This window comes from Chiloscyllium plagiosum, unplaced genomic scaffold (genome assembly GCF_037043375.1).
Source record: "Chiloscyllium plagiosum isolate Xiang-an unplaced genomic scaffold, Cpla_swu_hap1 HiC_scaffold_34, whole genome shotgun sequence".
Classification (NCBI taxonomy): domain Eukaryota; kingdom Metazoa; phylum Chordata; class Chondrichthyes; order Orectolobiformes; family Hemiscylliidae; genus Chiloscyllium; species Chiloscyllium plagiosum.
The window spans coordinates 38,543,843-38,563,720 of NW_028270172.1; the positions used below are offsets into that span (position 1 = coordinate 38,543,843).

General features: G+C 41.2%; 1 protein-coding gene across 5 annotated transcripts in view; it reads left to right on the forward strand.

The window, feature by feature from the left end:
* Positions 1-19,878, forward strand: part of mboat1 (membrane bound O-acyltransferase domain containing 1) — a 130,644-nt gene that overhangs the window by 27,379 nt on the left and 83,387 nt on the right. For 3 of the 5 annotated variants that reach the window (XM_043719158.2, XM_043719160.2, XM_043719159.2), the window contains exon 2: positions 7,719-7,864. The exons of 1 other annotated variant lie outside the window; for it this stretch is intronic. In XM_043719158.2, coding sequence (XP_043575093.1) covers positions 7,719-7,864 — 146 coding nt within the window. Of the gene's footprint in view, positions 1-7,718; positions 7,865-13,529; positions 13,618-19,878 lie in introns of those variants that run through there. One more of the 5 variants, XM_087978610.1, reaches the window with a different exon arrangement.

A 19,878-nucleotide genomic window follows, 5' to 3' on the forward strand; every position in this document is an offset into this window, starting at 1 on the left:
CTATCAACAGTAAGGTTCCCCAATCCATCCTTGCCAATTCATGCCTCATACTCTCATAGTTCCCTTTATTTAGATTCAGTACCAAGTTGCGGATGCAACTACTTCACTCTTCTGAATGAAGAATTCTATCATATAATGGTTGCTGTTCCCCAAAGGAACCTGCATAACAAGATTATTAATTATTTCTTTTTCAGTTCACAGTACCCAGCTTAGAATAGCCCATTCTCTGGTTGGTTCCTCAATGTATTGCTCTAAAAAACCATCACCGATGCATTCCAGAAAATGCTGTTCCAAAATACGATTGCTAGTTTTATCTGTCCATTTTCTATGTAAATTCAAGTCACTGATGATTACACTTATACTGTTACAATGCAGGGATAGCGAGCCAAACCAAAACCACTTCTTAATCATCTCAAATTATCTCTGTTGTTCCTATCCAGATATGAATAACAGATCTTGAACACCAAGTTTATAACTTAAATTGTTAATTTTTGTTCAATAATGTAATTTTATCAGCAGAATACAGATTAAAAACAAGACGATCTAATTAATATCTATGATCTAAGCCTAAACTTATCTGATTATAAATCCCACTCACATGCTGACAGACGGGTAGATACAGGTAAGGGATACATTTGCTAGTTTCATAAGGATGAATACCAGGCATTCATGAAATCCTTTTCTGATATTAGTGTTATTGGCAAGTGGAATTTAATATCTCATTTGAATTCCAAAGTCACCAGTTCATGCATACAACTACGGCAGTCCTTTGTCGACTTTTACTTATTTCTTGCAGGCTGAGATTTTTTTTCTCAGAATATTCAACAAGTGCAGAGACATTAGGGAGAGGAAAATGAACAAAAACAGACAAAAGCTTCATTGATAAAGCTGCATGCTGCTCAGAACCCAGTTTACTGGTTTGTTTTCTTTTTCCCAACGTTGCTCGTGCTTGGACGACCAGCACCGGTCCTCCCTTGATTGATCAATTCAACATTGATTCCTGAAGAAGGGCTAATGCCCGAAACGTCGATTCTCCTGTTCCCTAGATGCTGCCTGACCTGCTGCGCTTTTCCAGCAACACATTTCCATCTCAATTCAACATCCAACCAGCTGTCTGTCCTGAGTATTGCAACACCACAGTATTGAATTGTCTGCAGTCTCTTGAAGGCAATAATGAATCTGCAGTATCATTCCAGGCCAGTTCCAATAGCGAACATCCGCCTTTGTTTCTCTCTTTTTAAAATAAACTGCTGTTCAAAAATCAATTCTCAACTTCAACTCACAATTCGAAACCACAATTTTAAAATAAAAATAGTGATGGTCTCAACATTATTATATGCATCTCTGATTTCTTGTTTAATGCCTGCCCTTATAGCTCCACACCGTTGGGCCTCTAGACAGCCCCTAACAGTGTTTTCTTTCCCTTGGTATTTCTTATCTTCACCCGTACATCATGATTTTCGGAGCAAATACTATTCCTCACTATTGTATTGCTTTCCTCCTTTGTTAAAAATGCTACCCCATCTCTTTTCCCTTTCTGTCTGACCCTCCGAAATAGTGCATACCCCAGACGTTCAGTTCCCATCCTTGGTCATCCTGCAGCCCATGCATCTCTGTTTACAATTATATCATTGAAAATTTATATTTATTTGTGCTGCTAATTCATCTACCTTATTGTGAATGTTGCAAGCATTAAGAAACAAAGCCTTTAGATTTGTCCCTGTAACCTTGTCAGTTAGCTTTATTTTGCACCATGTCCTCGTTTGTTTTTTGCCCTTGGTTTTTGTGCTTTTCACCATTTCTTTTTACTCTTCTTCCTTTTGTTTCTATCCCTGTTTCTCCCTTCTGCGTTGTCCCACCAAAGACAACTTTAAATTTAAGGTGCAGACACACTGGGAGTTTTTCTGCTCCCAGCAGTGGTGAGAAAATGGTGGACTCCAAAACTTCAACTCTTTACATTTAGATAAACTGTAATAAATATGTTGGAAATAAAAGAAAGTCATCCTTCCTCAGATGGTAGGATGACTCTCTTGCCCCAGGTGCCGAGAAATCTATCTGCACTTGTTTTCACCTTATAAATAACACAGAATTAACTTCCTGATTAACTTCTCCTCATTCAATTCCTCAACATTTCAACAGCATATACCAAGTACATATCTGTCTATTTAGTCTTCTGGCTCCAGTCCAGGTGAGTATCTAACGTTGATTGTGTCTAGCGAAACCTTCCTCAATGTTTGTTTTCTTTACTTTTTCTACAATTGCAGTAGGAGGGTCCATGGGGACCAATGTAGGATGTGTACCGTCCCATCACAAAACCCAAATGAAGGCAATATGCCAGCTTTACCTAACAATGGCACTAGCACACAGTATCAGCCAATAGCTGTTTCTGAGTTGTAGCTTTGCACAGAAGGCAAGAGGTGACCTGTGGCTGACAGGGAGCTGTGATGGTTCAATGGGAGATAGGGTGACTCTACATGTTACTGGGGAATATGGTACAGCCACAATCAATCCTGATGCTGGACCTGGGATTGGCCATGGTCATTTAAGTAGTTGATCCTTTTCAAGTCTGGCGATCAGCACCCAACATTCAGGGCTGAGGTGGAGGGAATCTATCACAAAGACTTTGGCAGCAGTCCCCTGAGAACTGCCGCGTGGGCGGCAGTCCCCTGCCGCGTGGGCGGCACGGTGGCACAGTGGTTAGCACTGCTGCCTCACAGCGCCAGAGACCCGGGTTCAATTCCCGCCTCAGGCGACTGACTGTGTGGAGTTTGCACGTTCTCCCTGTGTCTGCGTGGGTTTCCTCCGGGTGCTCCGGTTTCCTCCCACAGTCCAAAGATGTGCAGGTCAGGTGAATTGGCCATGCTAAATTGCCCGTAGTGTTAGGTAAGGGGTAAATGTAGGGGTATGGGTGGGTTGCACTTCGGCGGGTCGGTGTGGACTTGTTGGGCCGAAGGGCCTGTTTCCACACTGTAATGTAATCTAATCTAATCTAAACTCTGGGCCGAAAATGCCCAGGTTTGCTGTGTATCCCCTGCAGAGTTGTGTGATTGTCCCTGTTGGCCTCAGCTTCTGGATGTAATGGAAGTCACTGGCCAAGGGGAGGTTGGGGTGTAGGGCACCTTTGGACTGCCCTGAGGAGATTGGCTGGACTGCCTGTCTTTGTGCCTGCCATAGCTCTTCAAGAAGAAGGTGTCGTTGAAGTGAAGGCAAAGTGCCTTGTTCTCCTCCTGACAATGACACTTCTCATTGACACTGAGCACTCATGGCTAGAGTGATGGAATGTATTTCCAAACTCATCAAACATGCACTGAGTGATTTGTTGGACCATGGTCTCCAAGGAGGCTGCCACCCTTTCCATGGAAACTGCCAAGTGCTCTCATGTTGGACTCACTGCAGTTATTACAACATGGGGCTGATTTTTGTTTTGGCTAAGTCTGAGTTGCGTGGAGTTTTTTCGAGAGTTTGTCACTAGGTGGCCTAGTGGGATCTCTCACTGTATCTTACAAAACCTGCTGCATTAATTATCTACTACACCCCTATGGCATCTCTCCTGTCTGATCTCTGCCCTATCTTACTGCACACTTCTTCCCAGAACAATTCATCACTCAGCGGATATCCCAGAATTCACCAACATCCCTTGTGTCCATGTCAATGTGAATAGCCCATCGTGCACCCAGATAAGCATTATCAGTCTGGAGCTGCCTTGCATTATTGCTGACAGTATCTCTGGACATGGTTAGCAGTGGGAATTGACACCCCATGTGTGCAGGGTCACAGAGATCATACTGGATGGGGTATTGTTCACATGGGACTTACTCTTTCTCTACTACCAGCAGTAGAGGCCTCAACACCGGATCATCCCAGCATGGGCCAAGGTTGCCTACTGTGGTAAAGCACTCTCAGTTGTCTGTACAGCACTGGAAGAAGAAGGTCAATGACATTCTGCACTCCACTAGGGTAAGTGCCACCATCTTCTTTCTGATACCTCACACTCTCTCTTTTTATCTGCTACTGTACTCACCTCCCATCAAGGCTCACGCTGTATTACTCACTATTGCCTGCAATGTATTTCTCACTCATTCTCACCCACTACACCCTGACAGCACTGATTCTGCAATACCTTCTCCACTGTGTACTCACTCGAGACACCTGGCTCAATGGTAAGGCAGGACAGCAATAATATAAGTGAGCTATCTCTGGCTGAGGGGTGACAGCACAAAAATACAAGGCAGGGATGCTGAGCGAGAGTAGGCTCATGGAGAGAAAACAGCTTAAGTGAAATTTTCCTGAATAAAGTTGTTATGGACTTAAGGACAAACTTATTTACTCAAGGTGCTTAGAATGTGTAAGGTGTTGCTAATGTGTAACTTGCTGACACATGTGGGTATTTGAGGTGAATAACATAGTTGGAGAATACATGAGTGAGAAAAAAACATCATCCTATTTGATAGGATAAGATGAGCTAAACTGTGGTAGCTCGTGCAGAATATAAATGCAGGCATGGATCATTTGGTCGAATGGCAGTCTTCTGCACTTTAAAAGTCTGTTTTATGTTTTATGCTGGCACTTTACTGAGTGAACTACTGAATTAAGGTCATTGTGCTTCAACGTTTTCAATCCCGTTGTCATTGGTAAATTTTAATTAATACCATAGATTTCAGTCTCTGTATTGCTGTCTTCAAAATTGCTGCGTAAGTTCACAATGTTATTTAACTTGTAACCTTGAAGTATGATTACGTTCAGGAGTCCTCTAACAAGTGTGATTAATAGTATTTCAAAACCAGTTAGCTAGCATTAGAATTTATAGCTGGGGTTTTACCTATTTTTGACGTATGACGAGAAAGATCAGTTTATTCAGCTAAGAATGAATAAGAACAGGATAATAATAAAATAATTCCCATTTGAAGTGATTAATTGATAAAGCACTCAAATTTCAATTGCCACGACTACGCTGTGCTGATCAGTTTGCGTTAGACTTCCTATTTGTTTTGCATTCAAGCTTTCACAGATTGGTCAAACACCAATAGTTCAGTCAATGTCAGGTTATAGACTCTAATATAGAGGCTTCTAAATGCTGCTTTTAATGCATGCCATTTTGTTTTCCTCTGTACAGTGACTCATCAAATCTGATGTGTCATGTTCAGTTTGTTTAATAAGTACTTAGGGAAGCATTGTCAATTTTAAAATTGCAAGCAGAGAAACCATTAAACAGATTGAGTTGACAGCATATGATTACAGGAAATCAAAGGATTGTGCTACACTTGCTCTGTGCTGATTGTTACTGTTTGATGGGGTTGTTGGCTCAGTTGGCTGGATGGCTGGTTTGAAATGCAGAATGATACCAATAACATAGGTTCAATTCCCATACTGGCTGAGGTCACCATGAAGATCCTGCCTTCTCAACCTTGCCCTTTATCTAAGGTGTGGTGGTGACCTTCAGGTAAATCTGACCATCAGTTATCTCTCTATAATGAGAGAGCAGCCATATAATTTTCTGGAACGAGAACCTATTACCTTTGCTGCTTGCTGTTTGTTAATCAATCGTGATATTTTTGAATTGACATGAATGCTGTGCAACTCACTTGAGAAAAATTGCGTGAGTGGAATACAGTTAACTACCAGAGGTCTGTTTGTCATAGTCATTTGGTATTGAGTAATTGAAAATTGACCACTGAGTACCAATATTTAATGCATGTTGAAATGCTGCTGAAAGAAAAAAGAGACGTTCTCAAAATCTTTTATCCTGAACTCTGAATTAGATGAATACCAAATTTCAAAGGGTAAACAATTTATGCTGCATGAGAAGTGTTGCTGATTATTTGTTTTAATTCAGCAAAGGTAAGTTGACTTTTGTCAAGATTTTACTATTGGGAATGTATCTGGGAACTATTGTTCCCCCAAACTTTGGTTACAAAAGATGCAATACTTAACATAGAAACATAAGAGCAGGAGAAGGCAATTCCGCCCTTTAAGCCTGCTCTGCCATTCATCACGATCATGGCTGATTGTCTAACTCAATAGCCTAATCCTGCTTTCTCCCCAAGAAGAAGAATTTTGACGCTGGTATTCTGCTTATTGCAAACTGCTGAAGGAATGTGCTGTTTTACAACGATCCAGTAACCACTGGCACACAAAGTATACATATCATTAAAGCAGCCCTGAAATTTAAACAACACATCACTCATTTCTCTGGGAAACAACATTTTTTTCATTTTCAAAGCATCAATTATTTTTAACAATTCTCTTTGTAGTGTGATTTCAACTATTAGTTTACCAACAACATCTTTTGTCGTACAACAGCCATGACAATTTTCTCTTAAATAAAATTTGTAACCAAACAATTTCATTTTAAACATAACATTTTATTTAAACATCTGCTTATGTATCAGAGGTTTCTCTCACATAATGTGGGTTTCTTCTATCCTGCCACCTTTGAATACACCTTCTTTAAAACTCCTGTGTGCACATCTGGAGACACTATTGTAGTGTATTTTTGTATTGTACTGTGTGCTACTGGAGGCCCAACTATTAGGAAGGTGGGTGGAGTGAGGGATTTTGCTGGAGCTGGGAGCTTTTTTTAAGCAGCACTCCAATTCCATAATCTCTACCTCAGACTTGGATATAGATTGTCATTCCACTTATCATCGCAAGATCAAAATTCTGGAACTGATTAATGCCATCACGCAGAATGTGGTTGTTTTAAAAAAACGTTTGCTACCACTTTTACAAGGGCAGTTTGAGATGGCCAGTACTTCGCTTATGGGTCAAAAACCCATACTCATACTGAAGGTATGGGTTTTAGAATGAGATGTGGAGAGAACAGCAAGACAGGAGGGAGGGTAGAAAACAATATTGAGAATGGGAGGTAAGATTTATAAATTTTCATTTCTGAGCAGCATTGGGAAAGCAAATGAGTACGAGATTAGATTTACTGATGTGCTAATGGGAAATAGAAGTTCTTTTCTTTTCCTTTATCAGACTGAGATTTATGATTTTTGTTCATGCCAAGTGTCAGCAGTACTGTACATGCCAAAATTTACAACTGGGAAGAAATATGTTGTATAATCCTAATCCTTTGAATACCCACCCATGGTAAGAAGCTTTATTTAAAAGCTTAATAGGATATTTTTCCTCTTCGAAAACCTGATAAATAGTAATGTCTAAGAACTGCCACTTTTTAAATTAGATGCAATCAGAATGGTTCGCTATGTAATCTAATGTAAACCACATTAGAAACCAGACATAAATAACTGTCTTATAATTGTACAATATCTTTCAAAATCATACTAAAATGTTTCATTAATTTTGATCAACGTCTGAGCTAATGGTTATGATGTACAATTTGTAATTGTACATCTGTTTATACATGAGAATTTTGTGAATTCTATATTTTATGAGGTCGTACTGCTCATAATGTTACCTGGTATTAAATTGATCTGAGCTGGGAAACCAGTTGGACTGTAAACTCTGTTTTTCTCAGTAAGTGGGGTACCAATCTACATCCGGAAACCAAGCACTGCACAGTGAATTATTAACTGAGATTATTCAATCAGGAATAGGAAACTGCTGAGCTTATGCCATTTATTTCCAACATAGGTTTCTAGCAATGTCTGTCTAAAAGCTGACTTACTGAGCAGGCAGGGTTGCAATAGTAGGTGTGCCTTGAATGAAGGTCTGGCTCCTGTTGGTTCAGGCTACTCTTTTGTTTTGTTTTGCAGGTGAATTTTGCAGTATGTCAGTTGTTTGCCCTGTTTGCAGCCTTCTGGTTCCGTCTTTATCTCAGTCCCAGTCGAGCTGGTGTTGTTGTACGTCATGTGGTCATCACAATGCTTGGCATATATTTTGCTATCTTCTGCTTTGGATGGTAAGTTTACAAAAGGCTAGAGTTTATTATTACAATCTATCCCATCTCCCATATCAGTATAAATTGATCTGTGTACTGATCTAATTCGGATTTGTTGCTGAGACACCAGTAATGTTTCTGATTTCAGCCAAACTGTTTTGGATACAATGTTAAATCAATAGGAACTTGCGAACAGCAAAATTAATGTGAAAACCATGACATTAATTTGTTTTTCTGTCCTGTTTGAAGAGTACTGATAAATCAACAATGCTTTGTGATAACTGTCATGTGTGACACAGTGGTAGCACTCGCCTCTCAGTCAGAATATAATGCAGGCTGACGCACCCAACGCAGTACTGAGGGAGTGCAGCATTATTGGAGATGTCAACTCTCGGATGAGGCATTAAACTGTGACCCTGCCTTTATTTCAAAATGGACAATTAACAAATACTCGGTTAAACTATAAAGCTAATTATAATGTGCTGAGTTTGTGCCGCATGCTACATTTTTTCTTTCTTTCTTTCGAAGTAAACCTTATGCTTGTTACTTTTAAATAAGTCACTTTCCATGTATATGTCTCCTTGAAGCTTGTTTTAAGGTGGGATGAGGTGGGGACGACACTTAACTAGCAGCAGGAAGATGAACAATTTTCTATCAGTGGCTGTTGGAGGAATTTCCATTTAGGATTTTGCGAGTTATCTACTGGGAGTGGAGTTTATACTTTGTTCAAAGACATTCTGTGCCTCATTAGGAAAGGGAAAAGGGCTATTTGCCACCTTCTCACCCCATCCACCCAGACCTTGCTTCCGAACTTCGCTAGCCAGTGGGGCTATGATTGCAATGCTTATTTTAATAAGGGATTAAAAGAAAGTATGTATAGTGAAAGGGGTTTTATGGATGAGGGCTTATTTTTGAATAGTGAATTCATCAACAGGCACTGAATAAGTTTATTTAATCTAAACATTGTGCGTGAGATCTGTCTATAATTGATACAGAATACTGGAGGGTGTAAGAGCAAAGGCTAGTGATTGGAGAGCATGGATTGTCCTGGGTTGGTATGCATCAAGGCTATAAATGGCGATGGGAATGTATAGGAGGGCTGACGTTGGCATGAGATCATGAGGGTCTGTTGGGATGGGGGAATGAGGTGGCATGGATGAGGCATCAAGAAGTGTGAAAGGTCATTAATTTCTCTTTTCACGGCTGTAACAGAATGCTGGAGCACTGAGGCTGGCCCTTCCCACAACACACCATCATACTCTGGGCCAGTGGCCATTTTGATATGTTCCTATCTGCTCTATCTGGAACAAGATTCCAGCCATCCAGTGCACTTTATCCAGGGTTGGATTTGCAAAGCTGGATTTTGTCCGGACTCTGCTTCCAATTCCAGAATAAAAGTTCAAGTAGTAATATTTCAGATTGATAACCAGTCATCAGAAGTGGAAGAGATTTGAATTATGATGGGTGTGAAGCAAGACACAAAGGCTTGAAAGGTGAGTATGGAGCACGTATGTATGAAAGAACAGCTCGGTCAGTGGCAAGTTGGAAGGCATTAAATGGTCAAAACTGTGTGGATCAAGGCAAAGGCAGTGTTGGGGCAAGTAAAGAAACCAAAGTTGAGTCTGGTGTGAATACAGAATTGGTTTGATAGCCTGGCTTTGAGCTTCCTTTTTGCCATATATTTCAATGCTTCACTTTGCTCCCCCTAGACATCTGTGTCTTTGTTTTCATGCAGTGTTCCAACGAAGCTGTATGTAATCTCTAGGAGCAGTCCTTCATTTTTTTCCATTAGGTAATTGACAGCCTCCGAGGTTCATTAAATTCAGTGTTTTCAGATCATAGTTTCTGCCCTCATTTTGTTTCCCTCTTTGTTCCTGGTTTTCACTTGTTTTACTTTTGGTTTCTGTGAGCAGCTGTTCATAATTCTGCCATTCACAACTCTCTTCCTGTCGGCATGCTTGCTTAAAACTTGTTCCATTTCAAGTTCTGATGAAAGGTTGTTGACCTGAAATATTAGCATATGTAGAGAGACAAATAAAGTTAACTGATCTGTTTAAAATACCCAACATTTTATGTTTTTGCTACAGAATTAATAGTTTAGTTTTAATACAGTCCTTGCAGTTGGTTGTGAGAAAGTTGTAATGGCTTTACCTCCAATTAGTAGTCTTTGCAGAGTTTTGCAATAAACGGTCAGGATTGAAATCCAGCTCATGCAGTTGAGCTGGCAATGATGGGAAGCCCAGAATTATGTGAAGCAACACTTCAGAAAAGCACCAAAGAGGAAGTAGGCATCACTTGGCCCATGGGTTGTATTAGGATTGTAGCTACTCTTTTTAACCATTTTTATTAAATTCCAAACCTGAAAAGAAGCTTCCTTAGCACTGGAAATCCGATAGAGGCAGACGTCTGATTTCCTCTGACAAGATCACTTCTTGTGTTGCATTTGTTTGTAATTTGTATGACTTAAAATTGTAGACTTTTATAACTTAGTATGTGACTTCAGAGAGCCTTGTTTTATCTTAATCATTGGCTTGAACAGTGTCAGCTGTGTGGAGACAGCAACATGGTGGCATTGCAGCCTAGTTGGTTTCCCATTGAAACATAGGAACAAGAGTAGATTATTCATCCCATTAAGCTTGCCACACCATTTAAATAAAATCATGGCTGATTGAATAGCTCCGTTGCCTTTTAACCATCCTATCTCCACAGACTTGTATGCCACTGGTAATCCAAAATCTATCAATCTCTAACTTAAGAATGCTTAGTCATGTGAACATCCATAGCCCTCAGTGGTAGAGAATTCCAAAGTTTGAAAAAAACCTTCTCCTCATCTTAGACATAAGTGGCCTTACCCTTATTTTTAAATTGTGCCCCCTGGTTCTAGACTCCCCATTCAGGAGAAATGTCTCCTCTGCATCTACCCTGTCTATCCCTTTAAGTATTTTGCAAGTTTCATTGCAATCCGTCCTCATTTTGGGCTATGGGGAAGTTGTTGATTGAAGGTATTCCTCCTTTTTCTAAGCAGCTGTTATCAGAAGACCTGTCCAGAAATGTGGAGCTCTGTAAAGCCAAAGAACCATGGGAACTGGTGGCATTCCATCATTGCTTAGTGCTATCACAAAGATCCAGTCGGTGTTTCTGCTTGTATCTCAAATTGGTTTTAGTTGCATATGGTGAATCACAAATTGATATTTTTTTTTTATTTATAAGAACAAAATATTGTGAGCACTGGAAATCTTAAATAAAAATAGAAACTTCTAGAAATATTTAAGACCTCAGACAACATTTGTGAAGAGAGAAACAGTTTATATGAGGTCTTTTCCTCAGGGTAGGGGAATCCAAAACTAGAGGGCATATGTTTAAGGTGAGAGGGGAAAGATTTAAGGGACATTTTCATGCAGAGGGTGGTGTGTGTATTAAATGAGCTGCCAGAGGAAGTGGTGGAGGATGGTACAATTACAACATTTAAAAGGCATCTGGATATGAATAAGAAGGGTTTAGATGGATATGGACCAAATGCTGGAAAATGGAACTCGATTAATTTAGGATATCTGGTCGGCATGGACAAGTTGAATCGAAGGGTCTGTTTCCTTGTTGTACAGCTCTGACTTGATGACTTATGTCTGTGACTTGCCATCAATACTGGGAAAAATTAGGTATCTAATAAGTTTTGAGAAAATGAAGCTTGGGAAGGTGAAAAAAAAAACAAAAGATAAGGTGTGTGGGTAAGGAAAAGAGCAGGAGAGATCGGCATGGTGGCTCAGTGGTTAGCACTGCTGCCTCTCAGCACCAGGGATCCGGGTTCAACTCTAGCCTCTGGCAACTGCCTGTGTAGAGTTTGCATGTTCTCCCCGTGTCTGCGTGTTTTTCTGTCAGGTGCTCCAGTTTCCTCCACAGTCCAAAGATGTGCAGGTTATGTGGATTGGCCTTGCTAATTTACCTGTAGTGTCCAGGGATGCACAAACTAGAGGGATTAGCCGTGGAAAATGCATAGGGGTACAGGCATAGGTTAGGGGTGATGGGTCTGGAAGGAATGCTCTTTGAAGGGTCAGTGTGGACTCAATGGGCTGAATGGCCTGCTTCCACAGTGTAGAGATTCTATGAATAGCAGGAGATGTTAATTAACAAAAGCTATCACTTTCCATGGAAGTGAAAATAAGAGAAATAATGAAACTGTTTCAGAAGGGTGGTAAGGACAAACCAAGGAATTATAGACCAGTGAGCCTGGCATTGGCAGTGGCAAGTTGTTGGAGGGAATCCTGAGGGACAGGATGTACATGTTTTGGAAAGGCAAGGACTGATTATGGATAGCCAACATGGCTTTGTGCATGGGAAATCATGTCTCACAAACTTGATTGAGTTTTTTGAAGAAGTAACAAAAAGCATTGATGAGGGCAGAACGGTAGATGTGATCTATTTGGACTTCAGTAAGGTGTTCGACAAGGTTCCCCATGGGAGATTGATTAGCACGTTCAGATCTCACGGAGAACTAGCCATTTGGATTCAGAACTGGCTCAAAGGTAGAAGACAGATGGTGATGGTGGAGGGTTGTTTTTTGGATTGGAAGCCTGTGACCAGGATCGGTGCTGGGTCCTCTACTTTTTGTCATTTACGTAAATGATTTGGATGCGAGCATAAGAGGTACAGTTAGTAAATTTGCAAATGACACCAAAATTGGACGTGTAGTGGACAGCAAAGAGGGTTACCTCAGATTACAACAGGATCTTGACCAGATGGGCCAATGGGCTGAGAAGTGGAAGATGGAGTTCAATTCAGATAAATGCGAGGTGCTGCATTTTGGGAAAGCAAATCTTAGCAGGACATATACACTTAATGGTAAGGTCCTAGCGAGTGTTGCTGAACAAAGAGACCTTGAGTGCAGGTTCATAGTTCCTTGAAAGTGGAGTCGCAGGGAGACAGGATAGTGAAGGCAGCGTTTGGTGTGCTTTCCTTTATTGGTCAGAGTATTGAGTACAGGAGTTAGGAGGTCATGTTGCGTCTGTGCAGGACATTGGTTAGGCCACTGTTGGAATATTGCGTGTAATTCTGGTCTCCTTCCTATCGGAAAGATGTTGTGAAACTTGAAAGGGTTCAGAAAAGATATACAAGGATGTTGCCAGGGTTGGAGGATTTGAGCTATAGGGAGAGGCTGAACAGGCTGGGGCTGTTTTCTCTGGAGCATCGGAGGCTGAGGGGTCACCTTATAGAGGTTTAAAAAATTATGAGGGGCATGGATAGGGTAAATAGGCAAAGTCTTTTCCCTGGGGTCAGGGAGTCCAGAACTAGAGGGCAATGGTTTAGGGTGAGCGGGGAAAGATACAAAAGAGACCTTCGGGGCAACTTTTTCACACAGTGGGTAATACGTGTTTGGAATGAGCTGCCAGAGGAAGTGGTAGAAGCTGGTACAATTGCAACATTTAAGAGGCATTTGGATGGGTATATGAATAGGAAAGGTTTGGAGGGATATGGGCAGGGTGCTGACAGGTGGGACTAGATTGGGTTTGGATATCTGGTCGGTATGGACGGGTTGGACCGAAAGGTCTGTTTCCATGCCGTACATCTCTATGACTCTATGACTCTCAATGTATGGTATATGTTGGATGGAAAATTGTTGCCATCTCTTAAATTGATACTGGAGTACTGATGAAGGGCTTATACCCAAAACTGTAATTCTGCTGCTCCTCAGATGCTGCGTGACCTGCTGCACTTTTCCAGCATCACACTGTCGACTCTTCTCCAGCATCTGCAGTCCTCACTTTCACCTACTGGAGTAGGTGAGTCAGTGTATGTGCACAATGTTATCTGCTAGATCCAGGATTGCAAGTTTGTACTGAACAGGAATTTGTCCTTCTGTTATCTCTGTTGAAAGCAGCATGACTCGATCATCTGTGGTTTATAAATTATAGCAGATTGCAGGATGAGGAGTAAGTAGGATGTGAAGAAGTGGATTAGATAGACAGGTGCAATCATCTTTCATGGTTTCAACCTTGCCACTGACCACTGCCTTACTGCAATGATGGCTATCACTGTCTCCTTTGTTGAGGTGAGGGTGTATAATCCACGCTAAATCCCTGTCATCTGTTGCTGCTGCTTCCATTCATTGGTTATTTTGACCTATGAGAAAAAAGTAAGTGTGACAATCGTAGTACTGTCCAGATCATCTGGGCTATATTGGCTATAACAGTAAACTGCCTCAAATGATTTTTTAGTCCCACTTGGAAAACCTCTTCATGGGTGAGGACCTGTAGTACGTCCTCCAGAGCTGTACCATAGGGTCTTGGGCACACACTCTCACTTGCTGGAGCTTTTTTTTCAAATGTCTTCTTGCCCATAACCCCTGTTTCACCACTTCATATTCTGCTGCAGCTGGGTACACCTTATTTTTAGATCGTGCTGGCATTGTACGAACTTGGACTCCCTTCTGTGATACATTAAAGAACTGAAAAATATGTGTCAGGCCACACACTGCTATCTTAATTAGTAGGCAGCGTGATGTTTGCTGTACACAGTAGATTACTTTGAATGGGCAAGAGTTAGTCATTCCTCATGACTTTCTTCTCTACTTCTGAGTAGTAGAGAATTTTTAGTTCTGGGAATATTTCAGCAATGTCTTCCATGAAAGGCTAAACTAAAAAAGCACCAACTTTACACATTAGGAACTTCCATGTTTCCGCATTTTTCGCTTTGATTCATTGGTAGAATGGTTACAGCACAGCAGGAAGCCAGTCTGTATAACAGCAATTTAGCTAGTCCCAATGTCATATTCTTTCCCCACTACACTGCAATTTATTTCCCATCGTCTGTTTATTCCAGCTGCTTTTGATAGCCATGGTAGAATCTGACTTCACCACTCTTTCAAGTGGATACAACTTCAAAATAAATTTACTTTGTAGTTCAGAAGTCAACATTCACAGTAATGAGGGCAAAGGGCAAGACAGTTCTTTTTCAGCTGACTAAACTCTGAAAGCAGGGTGAAACTCTTCTCGTAAATAACCTTAGTGAATTGAAGTTTGTCTAGGTTTGCAACTCAAGTTACCAGTATCCAAATATTTTGTAATCTGAAAAATTATTTAGGGTTTCAAATGCTTTAGCTGTATTAAAATTAATTCTAAAAGACTGGATAAACTATCACTTAGAAAAGTACTGATTAATCCACAGTAGCATGGTTTTGTTGAGGGAAAATCACGTCTTAGCATCTCTATTGAATTTTTTTGTTGAAGTATCATGGATTTGATAAGGTGCAGAGGTGGCAACTTGGCTCAATGTATGAACTGGCTATTAGAATGAACATCATGATGTAGTACTATCCTTCTCTCCTTTTCCCCATAACCCTGCATGTTAATTCTATTTGAATAATCATCTATTGCTCTCGCAAATGCTTCAATTGAACCTGCCTCCACCACATTTCTTGGTAGTGTATTCCAGACATGAACCACCCGTTGTATGAAAAAGTTCCTTCTTGCATCACGTTTACTACTTTGCAAATCACTTGAAATTTGTGTTTGCTCGTTCCTTGATTTGTTTGTGAATAGTAACAGTTTCTCCCTCTCTATTCTGCCCAGGACTCTGATTTTGAAGACTTCAATCATATTTCTTCTAGGCCTTTTCTCTGAGGAAAATAGTCACAACTTTTCTAATCTGTCTGCATCATTGAAATTTCTCACCCTGGAACCGTTCATGTGAACCTCTTCTGCATTCTGTTCAATGCAGCTTTCTTTAATGAACACTAATTATGAACAGTTAAAAGTAAACAACTCTGAACCAATTCCTGATTCTCCATTATAATTTCCGAGCCTCATTCTCTAAGGGGCCTATGTTAACTTTAGCTTCTCTTTCCCTTTTATACATTTACAGAAGCTCTTGCTGTCCATCTTTATATTATTTATAACTTTACCCTCAAAGTTTATCATCTTCCTCTTAATTATTTTCTGGTCATCTTTTATTGGTTCTTAAAACTTTCCCAATCTTGTGTCTTACCACTAATCTTTCCCACATTATTTTTTATATCATTTTGATTCTTACCTTAACTTCCCTTTTTAACCATGGTTGGCTTATTCCCTTCTTAGAAACCTTCTTTTACACTGGGTTACAGCTTTTCTGTGACCCATGAACTATTTTCTCAAATGTTTGTCATTTTCTTCAACGGTCTTTGCTGCTCAACTCCTTTCCCAGTCAACCCTAGCTAGCTCCACCCTCATTCCTTTGTAATTGCCCTTATTTAGGATTAGTTTCTGACCTAAGTTCCTTTCTCTCGAACTGTATGCTAAATTCTACCATATTACGGTCACTGAGGTATACAGCATGGAAACAGGCCCTTCAGCCCAACTGTTTCCTTTGGGGATCTTGTATTCTGAAATAATTTATTAGACCTGCCTCAATACACACCAGCAATTCTGAAATAGCCTGAGCCCTGGTTGGATCCAAAACACATTGTTCTAGGACTCTGTGCTGAACACAAACTGTGTCCACTGCTGCCAATCTGGCTGTCTCAATCTGCTTAAAGATTACAGTCACCCATGATTCATATACTATCTTTTTTACAAGTCCTTATTATCTTCTAATTTATTCGCAGTCATTAGGGACCCTGTAGACCACTAGTTCCTAATCTTTTCAGTATCAACATACACTTCAATGAGACAAACAATTTCATGATACAGCCATCTTCCTTCAGCTGAGGAAAGGACCCTCCATCCAAAAAGTTAACTCTTGATTACTCTCCGCATATGCGGCCAGATCTGCTGAGCTTTTCCAGTAATTTCTATTTTATTCAGCTAAATTGATTGTATGTAGACATCACATTTACTTGCACTTACTCTGTCTTGGTTGGAATAGAGCACCAAGTGATCAGTGAGGCTATAAGACCATCAGACGTTGGAGTGGAAGTAAGGCCATTCGGCCCATCGAGTCCACTCCGCCATTTAATCATGGCTGATGGGCATTTCAACTCCACTTACCCGCATTCTCCCCGTAGCCCTTAATTCCTTGTGACATCAAGAATTTATCAATCTCTGCCTTGAAGACATTTAGTGTCCCGGCCTCCACTGCACTCCGCGGCAATGAATTCCACAGGCTCACCATCTCTGGCTGAAGAAATGTCTCCGCATTTCTGTTCTGAATTGACCCCCTCTAATTTTAAGGCTGTGCCCATGGGTCCTAGTCTCCTCGCCTAACGGAAACAATTTCTTCGCGTCCACCCTCTCCAAGCCATGTATTATCTTGTAAGTTTCTATTAGATCTCCCCTTAACCTTCTAAACTCCAATGAGTACAATCCAAGGATCCTCAGCCGTTCCTCGTATGTTAGACCTACCATTCCAGGGATCATCCGTGTGAATATCTGCTGGACACGCTCCAGTGCCAGTAAGTCCCTCCTGAGGTGTGCGGACCAAAACTGGACAAATGGGGCCTAACCAGAGCTTTATAAAGTCTCAGTAGCACATCGCTGCTTTTATATTTCAACCCTCTTGAGATAAATGACAACATTGCATTCGCTTTCTTAATCACAGATTCAACCTGCATGTTTGCTTTAGAGAATCCTCGACTAGCACTCCCGGATCCCTTTGTACTTTGGCCTTATGAATTTTCTCACCGTTTCAAAAGTAGTTCATGCTTGTATTCTTTTTTCCAAAGTGCAAGACCTCGCATTTGCTCACATTGAATTCCATCAGCCTTTTCCTGGACCACTCTCCCAAACTGTCTAGATCCTTCTGCAGCCTCCCCACTTCCTCAGTACTACTTGCCTGTCCGCCTATCTTCCTATCATCGGCAAACTTTGCTAGAATGCCCCCAGTCCCTTCATTCAGATCATTAATATACAAGGTGAACAGCTGTGGCCCCAACACTGAACCCTGTGGGACACCACTTGTCACCGGCTGCCATTCCGAAAAAGAACCTCTTATCCCAACTCCCTGCCTTCTGTCAGACAGCCACTCCTCAATCCATGCCAGTAGCTCACCTCGAACACCATGGGCCCTCACCTTACTCAGCAGCCTCCCATGTGGCACCTTATCAAAAGCCTTTTGGAAGTCTAGATAGACCACATCCACTGGGTTTCCCTGGTCTAACCTACTTGTCACCTCTTCAAAGAATTCAGGCACGACCTCCCCTTACTAAATCCATGTTGACTTGTTCTAATCCGACCATGCTCTTCCAAGAATTTAGAAACCTCATCCTTAACGATGGATTCTAGAATTTTACCAACAACCGAGGTTAGGCTAATTGGCCAATAATTTTCCATCTTTTGTCTTGATCCTTTCTTGAACAATGGGGTTACAACAGCGGTCTTCCAATCATCCGGGACTTTCCCTGACTCCAATGACTTTCGAAAGATCTCAATCATTGCCTCCGTTATTTCCTCAGCCACCTTCCTCAGAACTGTAGGATGTTTCCTATCGGGGCCAGGAGATTTGTCAATTTTAAGACCTTTTAGCTTTTCTAGCACTATCTCTTTAGTAATGGCAACCATCATTCCTGAAGAAGGGCCTGTGCCCGAAACGTCGAATCTCCTGTTCCCTGGATGCTGCCTGACCTGCTGTGCTGTTCCAGCAATAAAGTTTCAACTTTGATCTCCAGCATCTGCAGACCTCACTTTCTCCTCAACCATACTCAACTCAGCCCCCTGACTCCCTTTAATTGTTGGGATATTACTCATGTCTTCCACTGTGAAGACTGACGCAAAGTACTTATTAAGTTCTCCAGCTATTTCCTTATCTCCCATCACTAGCCTTCCAGCATCAGTTTGAAGTGGCCCAATGTCTACTTTTGCCTGTTGTTTGTTTCTTATGTATTGAAAGAAACTTTTACTATCATTTCTAATATTACTGGCTAGCCTACCTTCATATTTGATCCTCTCCTTCCTTATTTCTCTCTTTGTTATCCTCTGTTTGTTTTTGTAGCCTTTCCAATCTTCTGATTTCCCAGTGCTCTTGGCCACTTTATAGGATCTCTCTTTTTCTTTGATACATTTCCTGACTTCCTTTGTCAGCCATGGCTGTCTAATCCCTCCCCGGATAATCTTTCTTTTGTTGGGGATGAACCTCTGTACAGTGTCCTCAATTATACCCACAAACTCCTGCCATTTTTGCTCCAATGTCTTCCCTGCTAGGCTCTGCTTCCAGTCGATTTTCGTCAGTTCCTCTCTCATGCCCTCATAATTACCTTTGTATAACTATAACACCATTACATCCGATTTTGCCTTCTCTCTTTCAAACTGCAGACTGAACTCTACCATATTATGATCGCTGCTTCCTAAGTGTTCCCTTACTTTAAGATTTTTTATAAAGTCTGGTTCATTACATAGCACTAGGTCCATAATAGCCTGCTCCCTTGTGGGCTCCATGACAAGCTGTTCCAAAAAGCCATCCTGTAAGCATTCCAAGAATTCCCTTTCTTTGGATCCACTGGCAACATTATTTACCCAGTCCACCTGCATATTGAAGTCTCCCATGATCACTGTGACCTTGCCTTTCTGACATGCCTTCTCTATTTCCCGGTACATGTTGCGCCTCTGGTCCTGACCACTGTTAGGAGGTCTGTACATAACTCCCACTATGGTTTTCTTGCCTTTGTGGTTCCTCAATTCCACCCACACAGACTCCACATCATCTGATCCTATGTCATTCAGTGCCATAGATTTAATTTTGTTCTTAACTGACAAGGCCACCCCGCCCGATCTGCCCACCTCCCTGTCTTTTCGATAAGTTGTAAATCCTTGGATATTTAACTGCCAGTCCTGAACCCCCTGCAACCATGTCTCTGTGATGCCTACCACATCATAATCATTCATGATGATCTGTGCCGTTAGTTCACCTACTTTGTTACGAATGCTACGAGCATTCAGGTAAAGTGCCTTAATGCTAGCATTCTTATTAGAGATATTGGAAGTCATAAGATGTCCTAAGTTATCCTTCCTTTTTGTTGCATTCCTAATCTGCCTCAAGGTTAAATCCACCTGCATACATGCTATCCTCCTGCTTATCTTTCTATTTAATTCCATACTCCCTGTCGCTTTCACTTTCCCTCCCCCCCCCCCCCCCCC